The 20,287-nt window shown below is 44.5% G+C and overlaps 1 protein-coding gene across 4 annotated transcripts in view; it reads right to left on the bottom strand.

Moving 5' to 3' along the window:
* Positions 1–20,287, bottom strand: part of DCLK1 (doublecortin like kinase 1) — a 356,767-nt gene that overhangs the window by 141,688 nt on the left and 194,792 nt on the right. For 3 of the 4 annotated variants that reach the window (XM_086329367.1, XM_086329368.1, XM_086329371.1), the window contains exon 4: positions 19,854–19,953. In XM_086329367.1, coding sequence (XP_086185493.1) covers positions 19,854–19,953 — 100 coding nt within the window. Of the gene's footprint in view, positions 1–19,853; positions 19,954–20,038; positions 20,254–20,287 lie in introns of those variants that run through there. The other variant, XM_086329369.1, reaches the window with a different exon arrangement.

The following is a 20,287-nucleotide window of genomic DNA, read 5'->3' as shown; positions in this document are numbered from 1 at the left end:
ACCCTGCCCATGATCTTCACAACCATCTTCCCTAAACATTCTTACACACACTGTGCTTATTCTTAATAGGCGTACTAAGAAGTGATCATTTTGAGTGACAAGCAGAAACAAATAAATCCACTGTATAGCCTCATGTAACTCATACCGACTCTAAACATCTTGATTTTTCTTTCTCAAAGGCATTGAATAACAGATTTGGAGTCAGCACGATAACAGCTTGGTTTGTAATGTGCATCAAGGTTTATAATAAAAGGAGCATATGACTGTTATAGGTGGTCACAATGACAGCTAACACCTGGCAGAACCGTTGTCAAGGAGATGGTGCAGGTTCAAACCTGGACGTGGAGTGAAGAACTCTGGGTGGGCGGGGGCGGCGGGGGAGGGGAGTCTTCAAGCTTGTGCAACAGAAGAGAGCACTCCAAACACTGAATTGTTAGATGAAACACAAAAAGTTGATTTGATTTCCAGTGTTGTACTTATACCTCCTTGAAGTGATTTCCCATGGATTCTTGTCATATTTTAGGGAAAGGAGGACCAAAGGAAAAAAAAAAAAACTAGACTCGATTTTCAATGGCTTGATTCCAACTCTACCACTTACTGTGCTCTGCTTACTCACTTAGTCGGGTCCGACACTTTGCGACCCCACGGACTGCAGCCCACCAGGCTCCTCAGTCCATGGAGATTCTCCAGGCAAGAATATTGGAGTGGACTGCCATGCCCTCTTCCAGGGATCTTCCCCACCCAAGGATCGCACCTGCGTCTCTTAAGTCCCTTGCCTTGGTAGGCGGGTTCTTTACCACTAGTGCTACCTGGAGAAGCCTGTGCTGGGAGACACTCCCCCAAAGTCACACAGCTCCAAGTGGCCCAACTGGTGCCAAAACGGATATCTGACCTCCAAGCCCCCTGTTGTTCCCACTGGGCCCCGAGAAGCTCTGGTTAGGACCCGGAGAAGCAGAGGCCCAGAGAGCTTGGACCAATATATAGAAACAGAGCTTGAAAACCATGCCTCTCAAAATGGAAAGCCCGCTGCTCTTTCCTTTATTCCAGAAAATGACTGGGTTTCCCCACTGCCATCCATAAGAACTGGAGTAACTGCTGTCAACTAGGATCTTAAGGAACACAAAGAGAGGTTGATCCACCAGTAAATTAAGCAGTGAAAGAATGAAAAAGAGCCTAAGAAAGGGGGGCAGCTTGAAAGATCTCCCCAAATTCTGTGTTCAGATAAGGAATAAACAAAGGAGGGACTGGAGTTAAGATTCTGAGCTTCTGCTGCAGGGGGTGAGGGTTCGATCGCTGATCAGGGAACTAAGATCCCCACATGCCCTGTGATATGGCCAAAGAATTAGGGAGGATAAGGGGAAAATGGGGACAGTCAGGGAGGACCTTAGAATCCAGGGTGCAGGGCTCCTGGGGGAGGCGCTCCATGACCTGCTTGAGGTCACACTCTAGTCTGGCTCCGGAGAGAAACCAGACTCCACCCTGGTCCGGGGGCTGTGCCGCGGACGCCCCCAGCTTTACCATCTCACCTCCTTTCCCCTGAGCTGTGTGAAGTGCATGAGTCACTGGGAGGACGGCCAGGCCTTGGTGGGCTGCCCTGGGCCTGAGAAACACGGCGAGGGAGGAGAGAGTCGACCGTGTGGGTGTTGGGAGGCTTATGAGGGAGCAGTGGGGGGCAGAGGCTACGAGGCAAATGACAAAGCTGGTGGCGCTGAACAAAGGATGGGGGCCGGCCCAGCCCCCCTGATTCACCAGTGAGTCAGAATTTGCGAACAGGAAGCACAGCCTCAGACTGTGTTTTGGAAAAGGCCAGAGAGGTATACTCACAGAAGGTCGCTGTTTTATCATCAGAAGCAAAAAAAGCCACCGCTGCCAATGACCACTAAATAGAAGCCGGACTTTTACATTAATTAAAAGTCACGCAATGCACATCTGGGCCAATTTTTCAATTACCAAGAGTTATAACAAGAGATGACCTCAAGGCAAAGATAAGCTCCCAGGAGGCTATGTCCATCTGATCCTGGAGGTAGTCAGGTCATCTGGACGCTAGAACAGCATCTGAGCTGCTTTCCATTTCTCTAAGGTCAAGCAGATTCAGGAAACAGACCCAGCAGAGCTGACCAGTCCTCCTCCCACCAGCGCTTGGACCACGAGCCAGAGGACGTATGCACCATTACCGCCCCACGCGGTGCTGTCTGGGATATCAACTCTCAGACGCCACCTCCTGTCTCCCACAGGGAGCTGCGCCCCTTTGGCTTACAGAGGACAGCATCACCAGGTGGCGAGGACATGGGACCCCCTGAGTGAGATTTGCCCCCGACACCTGTTCAACAGGGTCACACGGCCTCACTGTACACACCTCATGAGAAAAGACCCTGATGCTGGGAAAGACCGAAGGCAGGAGAAGGGGACGACAGAGGATGAGATGGCTGGATGGCATCACCAACTCGATGGACATGAGTTCGAGTAAACTCTGGGAGCTGGTGATGGACAGGGAAGCCTGGAGTGCTGCAGTCCATGGGGTCGCAAAGAGTCGGACACGACTGAGCGACTGAACGACAACATATATGTGCTAAGTCACTCAGTCGTGTCCAACTCTTTGCGACCCCATAGACTGTAGCCCATGAGGCTCCTATGTCCATGGGATTCTCCAGGCAAGAATACTGAAGTGGACTGAATACTGGGGTCCCTGGAGAAGGAAATGGCATATATACATAATGTGTGTGTGTACACACACACACACACACACACATGCATATGTATATATATATAAATATACTTCCCTGTCGACAATGTGTCCAGGCTGCTTCCCTATGAAGCCCCAAGCTGCCCCTCTAGTGCAAGCCTTCTGTATTTCCACATGAACTGCAGGGTCTGATCAGAGTCTTGCAGTTTCTGACGTGTAAGAACAAAACCATCTCTTTTTTTCTTTTCTTTCTCTTCTTTTTAAAAGGATGGCTGTCCCAGGGTATCCAGCACGTCACTAGAAAGTCTGTCAGGAAAGCACCACTCAAACCAAGAATTCTTAACCTGTATCCACCCAGACCAAGAGCTATTAATCTGGATCCTAGCTTTGAGGATATGTAACTTCTTGAAATTGAAGGCACTTGTGTGTGTGCACAGGCATGTATGTGTGTGTCCACATGGCTGTGCATGGAAATGTTTATTTTTCTGGAGTAGGGTCCATACCTCTCATTAAGTCCTCATGAAGGAACATATTCCCCAGGAGATTAAAAAATCAATGATTCAGACCGGGGCTCACCAAATTGGAGCCTGCAAGCCAAACCGGGCCACAGCCAGATAAAAAAGTTTGATTAGAACAGGGCCCTGCTTGTGTGCTTCCGTATTGTCTAAGGCTGCTTCACACGGCAACAGCAGAGTTGAGGGCTGGCAACGAAGACCACAGGGTTTGCTAAGCCTAAGATATTTACTATCTGGCTCTTTGCAGAAAAAGGTGCTGACCCCCAATTTAGACTATATTTTTAATTATTTTTGGCCACACCTCCCAGCATGTGGGATCCTAGTTCCCCGACCAGGGATCAAACCCATGTCCCCTGCACTGGGAGAACAGAGTCCTGACCACTGGACTGCCATGGAAATCCCTAGACAATATTTTTTTTAGAATCATCCACGCATTTGGATGGTTGCTTGCGAATAATTCACCATTCAGATCCAAAGGTGAGCATATAATCTTTGAATCAGTTTCCTGCCCTAAGTGGCAAGTTCACAGATTACTTGATGGGCTCCACACACCCCTCCTCCTGTCCTCCTTAGAAGTCTGCTGGACAGAGAAGTGACCAAGAGAGAGACAAGTGAGAATTCTTCCAAGGCGATGCTGCCACAGGCGGCCGGGGCCAAGCTTCCTTTGCAAACTGCTAGCAAAGAGACAGTTAAGTAAGAGAATTATCACTCTAAATAATTCAGAGTCCTGCTGCTGGCTACAAACCAAAGATGAGAAATTATATAATTAGCTGCAGCGCATTTAAGGGACTGTATAAAAGATGCTAATGCAATCACCACTTTCAGGCCAAGCTGCAGAAATGATGCCATCTATTAACTAGTCTATAAGATTGGTCCAAATAAAGAGAAACATCCTAAAGGGTATTTCCAAAATAATACTATCAATCAGTTTGACAAAACACTTTTCTTGGGCCTCGGATTAAGAAAAACTCTTGCTCCATTTGAATGTGGTCTAAGTTGCATATTTCCCTTTTCAAAGCATTCTTTATATTAACTGTATTATCTTTAAGTCGAGAATCTTTTTTGTGTATCTTGGTGGTTGTTTTGGATAGCTCTCATCATGCTGATCTGTTTGCTGGCTGATCAGGTTATGTATACAGACCTGAATACATGCACTGAGAACAAAGCAAGCAGACACCGTATAAATACGACCACACTGAACCTCATTATGCAGAATTATTCTACATCAGTGTCTCCCATGCTTGAAACCTCAAGGACACTATGCCTTACCTAAACCTGCAGTTTGTATGTGAAGATCAGGTGTGTGGGTCAAGGAAAGAGAAGTCAGATGAAATGAGATGATGTGCGTGAAAATCACATTGCAGAGTGTGGGTGGCCCATATTTGATTAGCGATCTCAATGGATGGAACCAAAAGAATTAGGGTTTGAGTCCTGATTCTATCCAGACTGCTTTGGTGTCCTATCCTTGGTGAGTCAGACTCTGGCGTCTTTGTTTTTGAGGCAAAGAGAGCAGTACACATATTTTCAACCATGTGGGGCTGGTGCCTCTAAGTCCCACGTTGCTCGAGTCAATTGTGCATTATTTACAACTGCACTTCCGTCCACATCCTCCCATGCACCCCACCCCACACACTTTCCCTTCCCTCCCTACTTCCTTCTTCATTGCACTTATCTTCTGATGTTTATGCAATTCACTTATGAGTTTGCTTATTAAATACCTTCCTCTCCCAGAATACAAGCTCCATGTGGGCAAAAGTTTTTTTCTCACTTTAGTTTACTGTTAAATACTTGCTGCTCAGAATGGGATCTGGCACATAGGCATTCACTAAATAGCAGTCAAATTCAGTGGAATTTATACCTATATGCATACACACATATAAGATCAGAATCCTTGACATAATAAGTTGAATTCATACTGTCTCTAAACCCTCCAAAGTATATTCATAGATCCTACTTTTCATATTTGTGAAATCTATTGTATATAGTAACATTTTATATCTCATTTGAGGAAGAAGAAACAACAGTACTCCTTTTTTTCATAGGTTTTTAAAGCTAATCCTAATGTCACCTAATCTTCTGACTTTAAATGGCATTCTCAGAATCATTCTGTTGAAAGATAATCAATTGTGAAATGCACAACCAAAAAATTATTAAAACAGAATACACACTGAAAGGACTGATGCTGAAGCTGAAGCTCCAACACTTTGGCCACCTGATGCAAAGAGCTGAGTTATTGGAAAAGACCCTGATGCTGGGAAATACTGAAGGCAGGAGGAGGAGGGGATGATAGAGGATGAGATGGTTGGATGGCATCACTGACTCAATGGACCTGATTTGAGCAAACTCTGGGAAATACTGAAGTACAGGGAAGCCTGGCGTGCTGCAGTCCATAGGGTTGCAAACCCGACTTAGTGGCTGAACAACAACAGCAACAGGTTTAGCTAAACTGTCCTTAAAGTTGAGGCACAATCTTACAAAAGGAGAGACCTTGTTTTTTCCAGTGATCATCAACTCGAAAGATTTACAACCTCAGTTCTCAATAGTTGAGTAGGAAGTTTTGTGGTTCTACCAGAGAAATGACCCAGCTATCATATCAGTGGGACACCCTACAAGTGATCAAAAGATAATTACTGAGCCATCGGCTCTGGTGTACTAAAGGTAGAGATTGATCACTAAACTAAAGGTAGAGACTGATGTTGTCTTGAGAGAAAAAGGATGCTAGCTCTCCCTCTGACCACTGGACCACAGTTTTCCTTCACTCATCCCCTCCTCTGCATCCAGAGATGCAGGGTCTTTTATTTCTATTGCTGGCACTTCTTGGCAGGGTTGCTGAGTTTTTTGGACTTTGTTCTGATGATCTGATAAGATTCATATGAATTTAGAGAAATTCCTTCAGAGCTGTTCTATTTTTTAAAATATAATTTTATTCATTTATTGGCTATGCTGGGTCTTCGGTGCTAGAGGGTTTTTCTCTAGTTGCTGCACATGGGCTTCTCACTGTGGTCGCTTCTCTTTTTGCAGAGCATGGGCTTTAGGACACGGGCTCAATAGTTGTGGCACATGGGCTCAGTTGCTCCACAGTATGTGGGATCTTCTGGAATCGGGGCTCGAACCCGTGCCTCCTGCATTGGCAGGCACAATTTTTTTTTTTTTTTTAACACTGAGCCACCAGGGAAGCCCCAGATTTGTTTAGGTCTCCAAAAAAAGTGAAGACTCCTGATTTCACAATGACCTTGCTTATTGATACACCAAGATAAGTCACTCCTGGTGGCTCAGAGGTTAACACGTCTGCCTGCAATGCGGGAGGCCTGGGTTCGGTCCCTGGGTTGGGAAGATCCCCTGGAGAAGGAGATGGCAACCCACTCCAGTATTCTTGCCTGGAGAATCCCATGGATGGAGAAGCCTGGTGGGCTACAGTCCATGGGGTCGCAAAGAGTTGGACACGACTGATCGACTTCACTTCACTTCACTTATTGATACACCAAGGTAAGTCACTCCTACAATCTTTTTTTTTTTTTTTTTTACTAAGAGTTTTATCCATTTTTAAATTTTCCAGATCCACTGAAAGAAAAAATCTAGCTGTAAGGAGCAAAGACTCATATAATATCAGGATCTTATTATATTTCAGTTATTCCAAATACTTATAGGAGTGAAAATCTGTAAAGACAACCTATATCCACACTTGTATCAAATAATTACCCAATTTTGAAACTTGAGTTTAGAATCATCTTCACACCAAGTATTTTTCCTTAGTAATTTCTACTTCATCTGCTTTCCAGGAAGTAGACATTTAACTTCCCAGAACTTTATTGAAATTCCAAGAATCCTTGACATACAGACGTCTCTTAACACACTCTTGCTGCGGGAACTGAATCGGTAGATTTCAAACAGGAATAAAAGCCTGAGTGCATATGCCTTATGCTGCTGCTGCTGCTGCTAAGTCACTTCAGTCGTGTCCGACTCTGTGCGACCCCATAGACGGCAGCCCATCAGGCTCCCCTGTCCCTGGGATTCTCCAGGCAAGAACACTGGAGTGGGTTGCCATTTCCTTCTCCAATGCATGAAAGTGAAAAGTGAAAGGGAAGTTGCTCAGTCGTGTCCGACTCTTCGCGACCCCATGGACTGCAGCCTACCAGGCTCCTCCGTCCATGGGATTTTCCAGGCAAGAGTACTGGAGTGGGGTGCCATTGCCTTCTCCGGCATATTCCCTATGGACCTATGTTAAGAAGGAAGTTCAAACTGTGCCCCCCTGTACTAGGGACATGTGTGGGTCCAGGGCAGGGGACAAAAGGACATGCTGTCCTCCTCTGCAGGACTGTCACCCAGATGTAGGAAGAGAATGACCCAACCAAAGCTGGACACTGAATTTGAGGCTGATCTGCCACTGTCACCCACGAGGAACATATGAAGTTTATTACAGCCTTTCATACCTTTTTCTTTTTTTTTTTTTAAGGGTTTTATTTTTATTTTTTAAATTTTATTTTATTTTTAAACTTTACAATATTGTATTGGTTTTGCCAAATATCGAAATGAATCCGCCACAGGTATACATGTGTTCCCCATCCTGAACCCTCCTCCCTCCTCCCTCCCCATACCATCCCTCTGGGTCGTCCCAGTGCACCAGCCCCAAGCATCCAGTATCGTGCATACCTTTTTCTTTTTGTCTGACAGCTTGCAGGCAGCTATGCTACTGCCGGTCTTCAGCTAGACAGGCCCCTAGCAGCAGAACTCAGTTGGAAGGAGAAGGGGCCAGCAAACCAGGCAGACCTCATTTCAACTCTATTCTCTGTCATTACTTATCCACTGGCAGAATTCGGATGTTGAAAGCTCTTAAATGGCCAGAATTATTGGCTAACATTAGTAAGATGTTGGCTGGCATGAAAACAATGAAAGTCCTGGATGGAGGTTCAAATATGCACTTAAAGGAGAACCTGACTTGATATCACTATTGGAAGCTCCAGGGAATTCAGCAGGCCACAGGCTGAGCATGAACCCACGTTGCTGGGCAATAGTTTAAAGAGGTCATCATCACTCTGAGGCTGGATGTGAACAAGCTGGATGCCTTTATTAAGTAAGTTCATATTCTCTATACTGTTCGAAGCCCCAAGGAGTATAGAATTCAGTGCTGGGTTTATTTTAAGGAGGATGTTGCTGGCCACAAAGTACCCAGAGAAAGTCACCAGGATAGTAGGGTGGTCTTAAGAAAGCTTTGCCTAAGAAACCTGGATAAAAATTGGGGGGAAGTAATGGGCCTCAGCAGAGAAGGCAATGGCACCCCACTTGCCAAAGGCCACTTTTGAATGAAACCTCAAAGGACAGAAGGGAGTTGGGTTTTGGGTGACACAGGAGAAACGGAAGAAGAACATTCCCGGTGGATGGGACAGTATGAGCAAAGGCAGAGACGCAGAAAATAAGGGAGTCTTTGGGGAGATCAGGGCCTCCTGGTGGCTCAGACGGTAAAGCGTCTGCCTGCAGTGTGGGAGACCCAGGTTTGATCCCCGGGGTTGGGAAGATCCCCTGGAGAAGGAAATGGCAACCCACTCTAGTACTCTTGCCTGGAAAATTCCACGGACTGAGGAGCCTGGTGGGCTGCAGTCCATGGGGTCACTAAGAGTTGGGCACGACTGAGTGACTTCACTTTCACTCTTCACTTTCGTGCACTGGAGAAGGAAATGGCAACTCACTCCAGTGTTCTTGCCTTGAGAATCCCAGAGACAGGGGAGCCTGATGGGCTGCCGTCTATGGGGTCGCACAGAGTCGGACACGACTGAAGCGACTTAGCAGCAGCAGCAGCAGCAGCAATGGGCCTCAGCCCTTAAGTATCTGAAGCGTTTACAGGCGGAGCAGACTCCTACACGGATTCAACCATCCCTGGAGAAGGGAAAAGCTACCCACTCCGGTTTTCTTGCCTGGAGAATCCCCACGGGCGGAGGAGCCTGGTAGGCTACGATACGTTGTGTCGCACAGGAGTTGGACACGACTGAGTGACTAACATTTCTTGGGCACTCACCATATTCAGGGCACTGCACTAGGTGCTGTGTTACAGAGATTCATGACATACAGGACCAGCCTGGAGGCACTTGCAGCTAAGTAAGATGAAATGAGGAGTCTGGGGTCCCCGGCTTTTATTCCAGCTTTATTACCTAGTAAGTATGTGATTTTGAACAGTTTCTTATCTGCTGTTAATGACACTGTAGGGCCACATGGCAAGAAGTTTTCTGAGAATGAAATAAGACAAAGATGGATAAAAAGAATGAGAAATTAGTGATTGAAACCAAGTAGACGGGGGAGGTTTTACCACAAAGGCCACTCTTTTTTTTCTAACACTGAACTTTTTATTTTGTTTGGGGTATAGTCATCACCACCTCAATGAACATGAGCAAACTACAGGAGACAGTGACGGACAGGGAAGCCTCGGGCGCTGCAGTCCATGAGGTCGCAAAGAGTCAGACACGACTTAGCCACTAGACTACAACCACAAATAGCCAATTAACAATGTTGTGGTATTTTCAGGTGAACAGGGAAGGGACTCAGCCGCACATACACATGCATCCATCCTCCCCCAGACTACCCCCCCATCCAGGCTGCCACATAACACTGAGCGGAGTTCCACATGCCAAAGGCCACTTTTGAATGAAACCTCAAAGGACAGAAGGGAGTTGGGTTTTGGGTGACACAGGAGAAACGGAAGAAGAACATTCCCGGTGGATGGGACAGTATGAGCAAAGGCAGAGACGCAGAAAATAAAGGAGTCTTTGCGGAGACCGGGACCTCCTGGTGGCTCAGATGGTAAAGCATCTGCCTGCAGTGCGGGAGACCCAGGTTTGATCCCCAGGGTTGGGAAGATCTCCTGGAGAAGGAAATGGCAACCCACTCTAGTACTCTTGCCTGGAAAATTCCACGGACTGAGGAGCCTGGTAGGCTGCAGTCCATGGGGTTGCAAAGAGTCGGACACAACTGAACGACTTTCACTTTCACTTCACTTGGGGAGACCAGCGAGCAGTACTGTGGCTGGAAGACACGGGAAGAGGAAAGCAATGAGAACGCTCTACAAAGACAAAATGAAGCTGACCTACTGCATGGGAGGACCAGAACTGCATGCCAAGGAGGACCTGGGCAGTGGAAGGCTTGTCCAGGGAATTTAGGAGAATCAATCTGTGTGCAAACATAGCTGGAGTCAGGAAAGCAAAGTGAAGAATCCTTATAAGTCTAAGCAAGAGATTATGAGAAAGTAACCCAAGATAAAGGCAGTGACGATGGAAATCAAGAGAATAAACTGTCGGATGGGAGGAGTGAAGGTGAGCAGACAACAGAAGATAGCTCCATGGCGACAACCTTGGGGTTAAGGAGAAGGCTGAAGCCAGGCACTGGAATGGGAAACACAGAAGGAGAACAAAGTTGACTAAGAAGATGGTAAGTTCAGCTGTGGGCTGTGTTGAATTTCAGGTGGCTACGGAAAAATCAGAAAGCAGTTCATGAGAGAAAGTTGGAAATATGGTTCAGGAGCTCATGAGAGGAGTCAGGGTTAGAGATGTAGATTGGAGAGGAGGTACACTTAAAGATGAAGCATGTGTTGTCAAACATAAACGAACTTGGGTTTGAACTCTGCCTTCCACACTAACTAGCTGTGTGGCCTTGGACAAATTGCTTATCATCAAAGCCTTAATTTCCTTAATTGTAAAATTGGGAAAATTATACATACTTCAAAGGCTCTGCTTATTGCATACCATCTGGTTGCCATTTGTCACCATCACTGTCTACCATAACCATCACTGCTGAAACCATTAAGGTAGATGAATTTGGCTAGGAACAGACAGCAATTAAATAGAAAAAAGAGTTGAGGAATGAATCTTAGGAAACAATTATGAGGGGATATATGACAGAAGAATAAACTTAAAAGAAGCTTAGGAAGAGTCAAGGAAGTGGGCAGAAGATCAGGACAGACCACGAAGGATGAGGGGCATCACCAAATGTCCAATGTGTCTCTATTCCTGCTCTGGAACTGTGTTCATCTCTACCTCTTTGTAGAGACACAGATGTAGAGAATGGATGCATGGATACAGGAGCTGGGCTGGTGGGGGGCAGTGGGGAAGGGAAGTGTGGGATGAGTTAAGAGGTTAGGTTTGACATAAATACACTGCCTACCATGGGTAATGTAAATAGCTCACGGGAATCTGCTGTGTAGCGCAGGGAACTGCTCTGTGATGACCTAGATGGGTGGGGAGGGTGGGGGTGGTCCCAGAGGGAGGGAGTACCTGTGGAGGCATTGCTGATTCACTTTGTCTACAGCAGAAGTCAACACAAAATTGTAAAGCAATTATACTCCAATAAAAAACATAGAGACAAAACAAATACCTCCAAGGAGTCAGGAAGGAAAAACATGGAGAACATGGGATATAGTGATGTGACGATCATCCTTGTTCAGTGAAACTATTATGTTAAGGGAAATGAGATTTTCATCCAAACTCCAAAGGGATATGTATCAGATACACAGTGAATTGTGAGACAGATAAGCTTCTAGAAAGGTCCACGTAGATGCAAAGAAATGATTGCCGGCCTTAAGTCTTCTTACCCACTTTCAAAGGTATAAGAGGCTTAATTCATTAGAGAGAAAGGGGATTTCTGAGATGAATCTCTTTAGAAAGAGCTGTGCTGTGAGCCTCTGAACCCCAAAGGAGGGAAGATGCTCCCTCTCATCCCAGCTGGGGCTCCCCTGGGAGATCTGAAGAGCTCAGTCAGTGTCATCCATGGATGGAGGGAGATAACAGATTGGTGTTTGAGTGTCTGGTTTTTCTTCCGAGAACCTCTGGCAGCAGAGTAAAGGAGATTCGCTGGCAATGCGTGGCCTGTGGTTGGGGCAAAAGACATATGAGTGCAGAGACAGATCTGAGGGAGTGAGCTGGCATGAAGATAATTTACATTCTTCTCAAGAGGATCATCTGAGGCCAACAAGCAGAGCTTTGGAACACAAGGACTGAGGGAGAAGTAGCCAAAACTGGAAGAAACTGAACTGACCACATCGAAGAAGAGCTGAATGTTCCCAGTGAGAGTCCCTGAGGAACTGATGCACATACTCACAGAGACTTCGCTGAACACCTGCTCTCATGCCCAGAGAGGCTGGGCCACTGCAGCACAGTCATGAGGACCCGCCACCTGCTCCTCATCCTCCAGCTCCACTGTCCCCTTCCCTACTCCGACCCTGAAGGATCAATAGCACACAGGTGGCGAGCAAAGACGAGAGAAGGTATCAATCCCACTTTTTTTTTTCCTGCAGAGAAAGAACTCACTACATTGGTCCCTGGATCCATAAGGAAAACCATTCCAATTTGGAGTGACTACTACATAGGACTACATGTTTCCACTTCTGAATTGAGATGATGATTTGTAGCTAAAAGAGTTCATAACACTTTTTACTATCTTAGGAAAGAACAGAAAAGTCTTTTTTTTCTTTAGATTTTTTTTTTGACTGGATCATTTTTAAAGTCTTAATTGAATGTGTTATAACATTCCTTCTGTTTTATGTTTTGTTTTTTTCACTGCAAGACACGTGGGATTTTAATTCCCTGACCAGGGATCAAGCCTGCATCCCTTGCACTGGAAGCAATAGTGGAGGACAATTTTGTAAATTAAAAAAAACACAAACTTTTGTGTTTTCAGCATATCATTTACCCAAAGGTATAAAAAGTGAATTAGGATGAGGCGATGGACCAGGGATTGAACCAGCACCCCTGGAACTGGAAGCTCAGAGGCTAAACTACTGAACCACCATGGAAGTCCCAAGGGAACATAAAAGTCTTGAGAGATTTTCCCCAGTGTCATTCAGTGACAAAAGAAGAACTTTAACCATCGTTCAAATTTAAAAGATAGTGGAGGACAATTTTGTAAATTAAAAAAAAAAAAAAACTTGTGTTTTTTTGCATACCATTTACCCAAAGGTATACATAGTGAGTCAGGATGAGGCGATGGAGGTTTCAAGGACAGTATTTTTAAAGCTGTTTGGCAGAGACAGAAAGCCCCTTTAGGACAGGAGAAACTGAAGCATGGTCATGAGTTGAGAAGAAAGAGATTATAAAACCGAGGTGAAACAACAAATGTTCAGGAACAACAGGAAGGGAATGATGAAAAGGCAAGGTCACAAATGAGAGAGAAGACAAAGTCAAGAACATTATCACTGCCAAAGAAAGACTCTTCCTCCTTTGAAAGATGGGAGGAGGGGAGAAAATGAATGAATGTTCAGGGACATTTTGATCTAGAAGGACAAGGAAACAAAATAGTTTACTGTGAACTGGCTTTGATCATCCTGGTGGTCTACGAGGAAAGTTCATCTTCTAAGAATGAAGGCAGTGGGTGGGTTTTACTACTCTGGAGGGCAGAATTAGGACCACTGTGAACAGGTCAGAGAGAGATTTATTTAGATTTAAATATTTAAATAAATATTTATTTATTTATTGAAAATTTCTTATATTTTCAATATAAGAAAAAACTTATTTAAAAGCAGCACTAGTGGAAAGTGGAGCTGGCCTTCTTATAAAGGTCTAAGTTGCCGAAACAGAGTGTTTTGGTTGGGGACAGATGAACAACTGTTGCGGTGCTGTCAGGAGGGACTGTAAATCCATGGTTTCCAAGACACCTCATGTATATGATTCATTCTCAATGTTATATTTTGTAGGTTTTTTCATGTGAACAATTCAGGTGTCACTGTTACCGAATATAAGAAAAAGAAGCCCATGAGGACTGGAAGAGAAAACATAAAGAAAAGATGTGTTATATTAATACAATGTCTTTCTTTCCTAAGGACAAAAATCATCTTTTCATAGAAAAGGAACTAGCTGGTACTCCAGTTAGATTCTGTCTCCAAAGTATAATGCGTCTCTTCATGTCTCCAAAGTATCTATAGGTCTCCATAGGTTGGCAGCGAATTAAATTAGAAAATATCACTATGTTCTGGGGAACTTTATATTTACACATGAGCTAAAATGTAGCCATGGAGGAGGAAGTCTCCAGAACCCCTTTAATTTTTCTACAGCTAAGATGCAATGGGGAACTTACAAGAGCAAAGCATGTAAGCCAATGGGCTTTCTGTTTAGAATTCATAAAAAATCATACTCGATTTTCTATTCAAAAAGAAAAGGTCACAGAAACTTGGCAATTATTCACCACTACCGTTATATATATATTTTTTAAAATAAGAACTGTACATTCCTAACATCAAAATCTATTGAACCTATCAAGTATTCCAGCATCGGTACCACACATCTGAAATAAATCTGCTCACGGATTTCATTTAAACTGGCCACATCATACAATTAAAATTTAAACCTATAAAGAACTGTCAGTCTGTTGTGACCCGTCAGATATTTTACCACAATATTACTCCAAAGAGATAAAATATACAAGCAAAAAGTAATATTTTGAGTCAAAGTTCAGCAGCCAAGATCCTTTGACAGCTTCAGACATAAGCAATATTAAAAGTCATAGGAGGGTCCTATTTCATGGAAGTGTTACTGTCTACAATTATTTGTGTCTAGTGCACTGCCTGGCACATGGTAAGTTAGCTCAGCTTACTGAATAAATGAATGGATGTATGAAAGAATGGGCTTCCCTGGTGGCTCAGATAGTAAAGAATCTGCCTGCAATGCAGGAGGCCCGTCCCTGGGTTGGGAAGATCCCCTGGAGGACAACATCACAACCCACTCCAATATTCCTGCCTGGAGAATCCCCATGGACAGAGGAGCCTGGTGGGCTCCTCATGAAAGAATGAGTGACTTTTGCTGGCAGTAGCTCAAAAGCCATTTTGTAAGGAGGTCTGGGCAATCCAGACACTAAGTGTCTATCTGGTGTCCCCAGTGACCTTGGGGACTGTTTCTTGTGATCTTTCTTGGCATCACCAGCCCCAGGACAAAGCAGCAGATCCATTAAAATCCCTCTAACCCAAATCAACGTGGACCTAAGGGCTGGGACTTCCTGAACATCATCAGTTTTAGAAATCTGACTGGGTCTAAATGTCATTTGGTTTAATCTTCCAGAGATTCCCTCCAGAAAAGGGTGGGTATCTTCAAAGGTCGCTGCATCTCCTCCCACCTCCACCACAGGAATAAAAGTTGAGAGTGGGGGAAAAAAGCAATAGATAGTCACTTTTTTGTTCTAAAGTGCCCCGGCAGCAAATCTTAATGACATCTGCCTCCAATTAAGCCCTGCCAATGCAGCTACGTGGCTGAGTCCAGCTGCAGTCCACCAGGAGGTATATTTCAGCCGAGGTGTCATTCACTAACATCATTCACTAAGTAATAAGGAACACAGTTTTGAACGTGCTTTGACATTTATTATCTCATTTGAGGTCCATTACAACCCAGGGAAGGGGGGAAAGGTGTTTTACAGAATGGAAAGCAGGCTTGGAGATGTAGAGACCACACAGCAAGCAGGACACCAAGCTCGGGCCAGACCTTTGTCTCCTAACCCTGTCCCAGTACTGCTTCCATTATGCTGGGTTCTAACCCGATTTTCTCATCACCCAGAGCTGGGGAAAGCAATGAGGACCCTGTGGTGCCTCGTGCCTGATGTAGCTTCTGCTGCATCTCATTCAGGACCTGAGTCCTTGTTTCCAAGGTCAGGATGGCATATTTCTGGGAACATGTATCAAGAGGGTCCTGGGTACCTGATACCATAGGGTCCACAAGAGAAAGCTGAGGAAACGTCCCTTCTCAAATCACATACCCAGGAAGAAGACTATACTCTAGATGGGTCTATCTACTGCAGGAGAAACCTGGACCAGCATTCCCCAGAGACAGGGTTCTTTGTTACAGCAACCTTAGGAGACAGATAGACAACAAAAATACTTCCCTGGTGGCTCAGACGGTAAAGTGTCTGTCTGCAATGCAGGAGACCAGGGTTCAATCCCTGGGTTGGGAAGATTCCCCTGGAGAAGGAAATGGCAGCCCACTCCAGTATTCTTGCCTGGAAAATCCTATGGACGGCAGAGCCTGGTAGGCTACTGTCCACGGGGTTGCAAAGAGTCGGACAAAACTGAGCGACTTCACTTCACTTTCAAACAAAAATATGTAAGTCTGAAGTCATGCCTATTAACACTAAGGAATTAACATTAATGCCTGTTAACATTAAGGAATCAAGGGCACAGGGGAACTGGTAAACAGAGAGGATGAGCAGAAAGAGAAAGACAAATACCATATGACACCACTTATACGTGGAATTTAAAATAGGACACAGATGCGCTCATCTACAAAACAGGCTCACAGACAGAAAGCAGACCTGGGGTTGCCAAGGGGAGAGGGGAGAAGGCGAGGGATGGACTGGGAGCTTGGGGTTAGCAGACGAAACCAGTATATGCAGAATGGATAAACAAGGTCCCATGGTATAGCACAGCAACGTGTATTCAGTATCCTGAATCCTGAAATAAACCATAATGGAAAAGAATATAAAAAGGAATGTATGTGTGTGTATATACACACACACACACGCATACACATATATGTGTGTGTGTGTGTAACACCAAATCAGTTTGCTGTACAGCAGAAATTAACACAACATTGTAAATCAACTCATTTCAATAAAAATATTAAATTTAATTTTTTAAAAAAGGATGAGTGAGGTTTGAACTCCTGAGCAGGTGTCAGGCCTGGCAGGGGTGAAGGAGGCAGGTGAGGAAACTGGCCAAGCGACTCTGGGGGGGTGTTGGCTTTGAGGGGTGGACAGAAGGTGACATCCTGAGACAGGCTTCTCACCACGGAGTTGCTTTACCCTCCTGGGTAGAGGCAGGCATTTCTCAACAAAATCCTCTCACCTTTTAAGGGCAGCAAAGTATAAATCCGTCAGTTTATCATCAACATACAAGCGAAACTGTGTGAAGCTTCCTGTCTCCAATTTGGCATTTCCCTTGACTCTGTTTCATCATTTCTAAATCAGACCGCAAGCCACGACTGAGGAAGGATCCCCTGGCCTGTGTCTCTCTCTATATATAGTCCTTCATCCACCACAGTAGAAGGCGCTAAGAAGCCAGTGATTGATGACGATATTGCTAAAATGGTTACATTTGGAGCTGGAAGAAGGAAGGTATTTTTTTTTTCCGTGAAAACGGGGGAGGAAGAAAGCCCCCTCGCAGTTTCTAATATTGATCTGGCTCCACTGTAGTCCCGTGAAATAAACATCTATAAAGTCACAATGTCTCACTGGAAAGACCTTAAGAGCCGTCTCCAGGAGCTTTCCCAGCAGTCATTAGGGGAGGTATCGCTGCTAATCCTGAACTCACTGCAAGCTAGCTTAATTTCGAGAGAGAAAATAAAAGTGCTGCCTTGTGGCAAAAGCTCACTTCTTGGTGCCATTAAATCAAGCAAAGCCTCTGCGCCAATATTAATTCAGTCATTGCTGGCTCCCCTGTTCCCCGTTGCCCCTCCTTTCAGGAAGCCCCTATGGAAGAGGCCAAAGGAAGCCTTGACGTGCAAATATCGTTTAGCAAGTACGGATAAGCTGCAGCAAATCATGCTCAGAGCACTTAAAAAAAAAAAAAAGATTCAAATGTTAATACATTAGCGCCAGAACATGCTGTACAAGCGACAGGGAAACTGCAGTTGTCAACGTGTGAATTTAGTCTTGGGGTAGGTTCATGCCAGGAAGTAAAAAAAAAAATCTCAATTTAGACTTCATCTCTACCCCTACCCCCAAGCCACGTGCTTCCCGGAGGATATGGGGGAGTACACGGTTACTCAGCAGATGTACTTCACACCAAGAAACGCTCGGGGTATATTCATCCCAGGAAAGATGTGCAGTTCTCCCTTTGTCACTAAAGTTTTAGTCTGAAGCAGTCCATCACGGGGCCAAGCCACACATCATGGGCAACATCCCCTGACTCCTGCGTGTGCATGCATGCGTGTGCATGCATGCGTGTGCATGAGTGTGCGTGTATATATATGCATTCTTATCCATGAGAAAGGTTTCTACAGGGAAATCACGGGGATTTTGCTGTTCTTCGTTTCAGAAAGCCGGCCTGCCCATCACAGCGGATGAACACGAGTAGGCTGAAGCCACCTGGGTTGAGAGGACACTGTCAAGGGCGAAAGCCCAGCCCCAAGGCCACGCCAAGAGAGGCAAGGTGAGGGAGAAGCCCCGAGGGGGACATGGAGGGCGGCAGAAGCCCAGGCCAGCTCTGCTGATTTGAAACCGAGCTGGATTCCAGTTCAAGTCTGACAGGCTGCTTTTCTGTTATCAAAGCAGCAGACTCAAACTTTCATTTCAGAACGCATCTGGTCTCTCCGTCCGTCCCATCAGAAACAGCTATTTTCTTTAAATTGGAAATCAAGGCAGTTTATTCTTTTCAAAGCTGTGCTGTTGGCTCTTCTGCCTGACTTCTAACCTTCACTTCTTTTGCACAACAGCTAAGCTGTCTCATTTGAAAAAGGGGTGGGCTGGGAGAGCCTGCCCCTGGACTTTACATGAGTGATAGATTTGCATCAATTTTTGTCTCCAAGGAGAGTCTATCAGAGATAAAGACGCTAAGTATTTAGAGAAAACTTATTTAGAGGGAAAGAGGTGCCAAACCACTCTTCCAGCCTTTTCAACCAAAACATCAATAACTTAAACCTCTTAAGTAATAGAGCTACAAAAACTTTTATTAGGCATTTAAAGTTTTAACGAAAAAGGGGCAACCTCTCTTATTCTTATCCCTCCCTATACACCTGAAGTCATTTTAAAATGATGAAATAACTAGTGTGTTTAAATGCATGTACCTGATATGCATATAATATAGACATTCTATGTGAACGTACATCAGCCATATTTGGAGCTCCAGTATTTCCCACCCACTTGGTCAAAAGCTCATTAATTTATCTGCATTTATCTAAGCAAGAAATTCATTATCACTTCAAAAAGTACTTCCAAGAAGCAACAATTTGAATTAACAATAAATATGTACTATGTTCCTAATTAAATCAGAAGTCATATGACTTAGGAAAGGTCTCTCTGTTCAGGGCAACTGTCTTCCCTGTGATGCTGTTAAGATTCTGAGATGATTTATGGTATCAGAAAACATCATTCTTGAAGTTACAACCTTTCACATGCATTTCCTAAGATGTATCTTTCCCTCTTTATCAATGGTTCCTTCTCTATCAATTGGAAAAAAAAATCACATTTCATTTTCAACTGAAGGATGCTCTTTTCTGATCCTTCACAGATCCTAATGACACACAAATTCTGACGTATTTAAAGGAAAAGGACACAAGACCATCTTTCTCAGGACCTACAAGAGAAAGGAGGCCATGTGAAAGCTGAGTCTAGACACATGCTCAATAACTTCACAATAACACATCTTTCAACTATGAGTTTTGATATAAATATGTAATTAAAAATGTAGACATCGGCACCATGATTTTTCTATAGAACACCATGTAGTTAACAAAATGGTTATAAATTAGCCACTGGTAATTTACTCTTCTAAATGATTTAACCTTTCCAATGATCATTTCATCTGTTTTCTATATTAGAAAAAAATCAAAGAAATTCGAGATATGGAAAAGCCATGTTGGCTGAGGATCTGAAACTGATTTGGTAGCTTTCGAGTTGACATAATCTTGGCCCGAGTGCAGCTCATTTTCGAAAGCTGCCTCAAATTTCCCCTGGTTTTGAACTTTTTTTTTTTGTTTCCTTACCACTTTCATCTAGCAAGAAATCATCCTGGTAACGGAACTTCTCCGGTCCACATGCAATAAAAATGTCATCGTCACCAAAAAAGTCCTGAAGGCACATCACCTACAAGAGAAAAGCGTGGCACTCAGCAAGGGGTCAGCAGAACAGCAATTACAGCAAAGCATCCCGCCAGTGGACATCTGCATACAGCCACTTCCCAGCTAATGGAATCAACAGGGCCGCTCCTCCGGAGGAATTTCAAAGGGAGGTTTTTCAGCATCTGTTACTAGTAAGAAACATGTTCCGTTTCAGTGGTGCAGGAAGGCGGGAAAAAGTACATAGAACCGGTAACTGTCACATTTATGACTTGACATATCAATAGGCTAGGAGGTAAGAGCCCTTTATTTTCACAACAGACTGGATGCAGCAACTTGTAGAAAAGGAGCGCTCCTTCACT

The sequence above is a fragment of the Bos grunniens genome, chromosome 12, assembly GCF_055505025.1.
Source record: "Bos grunniens cultivar Pamir isolate PY7600 chromosome 12, Bosgru_T2T1.0, whole genome shotgun sequence".
NCBI classification, from domain to species: Eukaryota; Metazoa; Chordata; class Mammalia; order Artiodactyla; family Bovidae; genus Bos; species Bos grunniens.
This window is presented reverse-complemented; position numbering and strand designations above follow the sequence as displayed.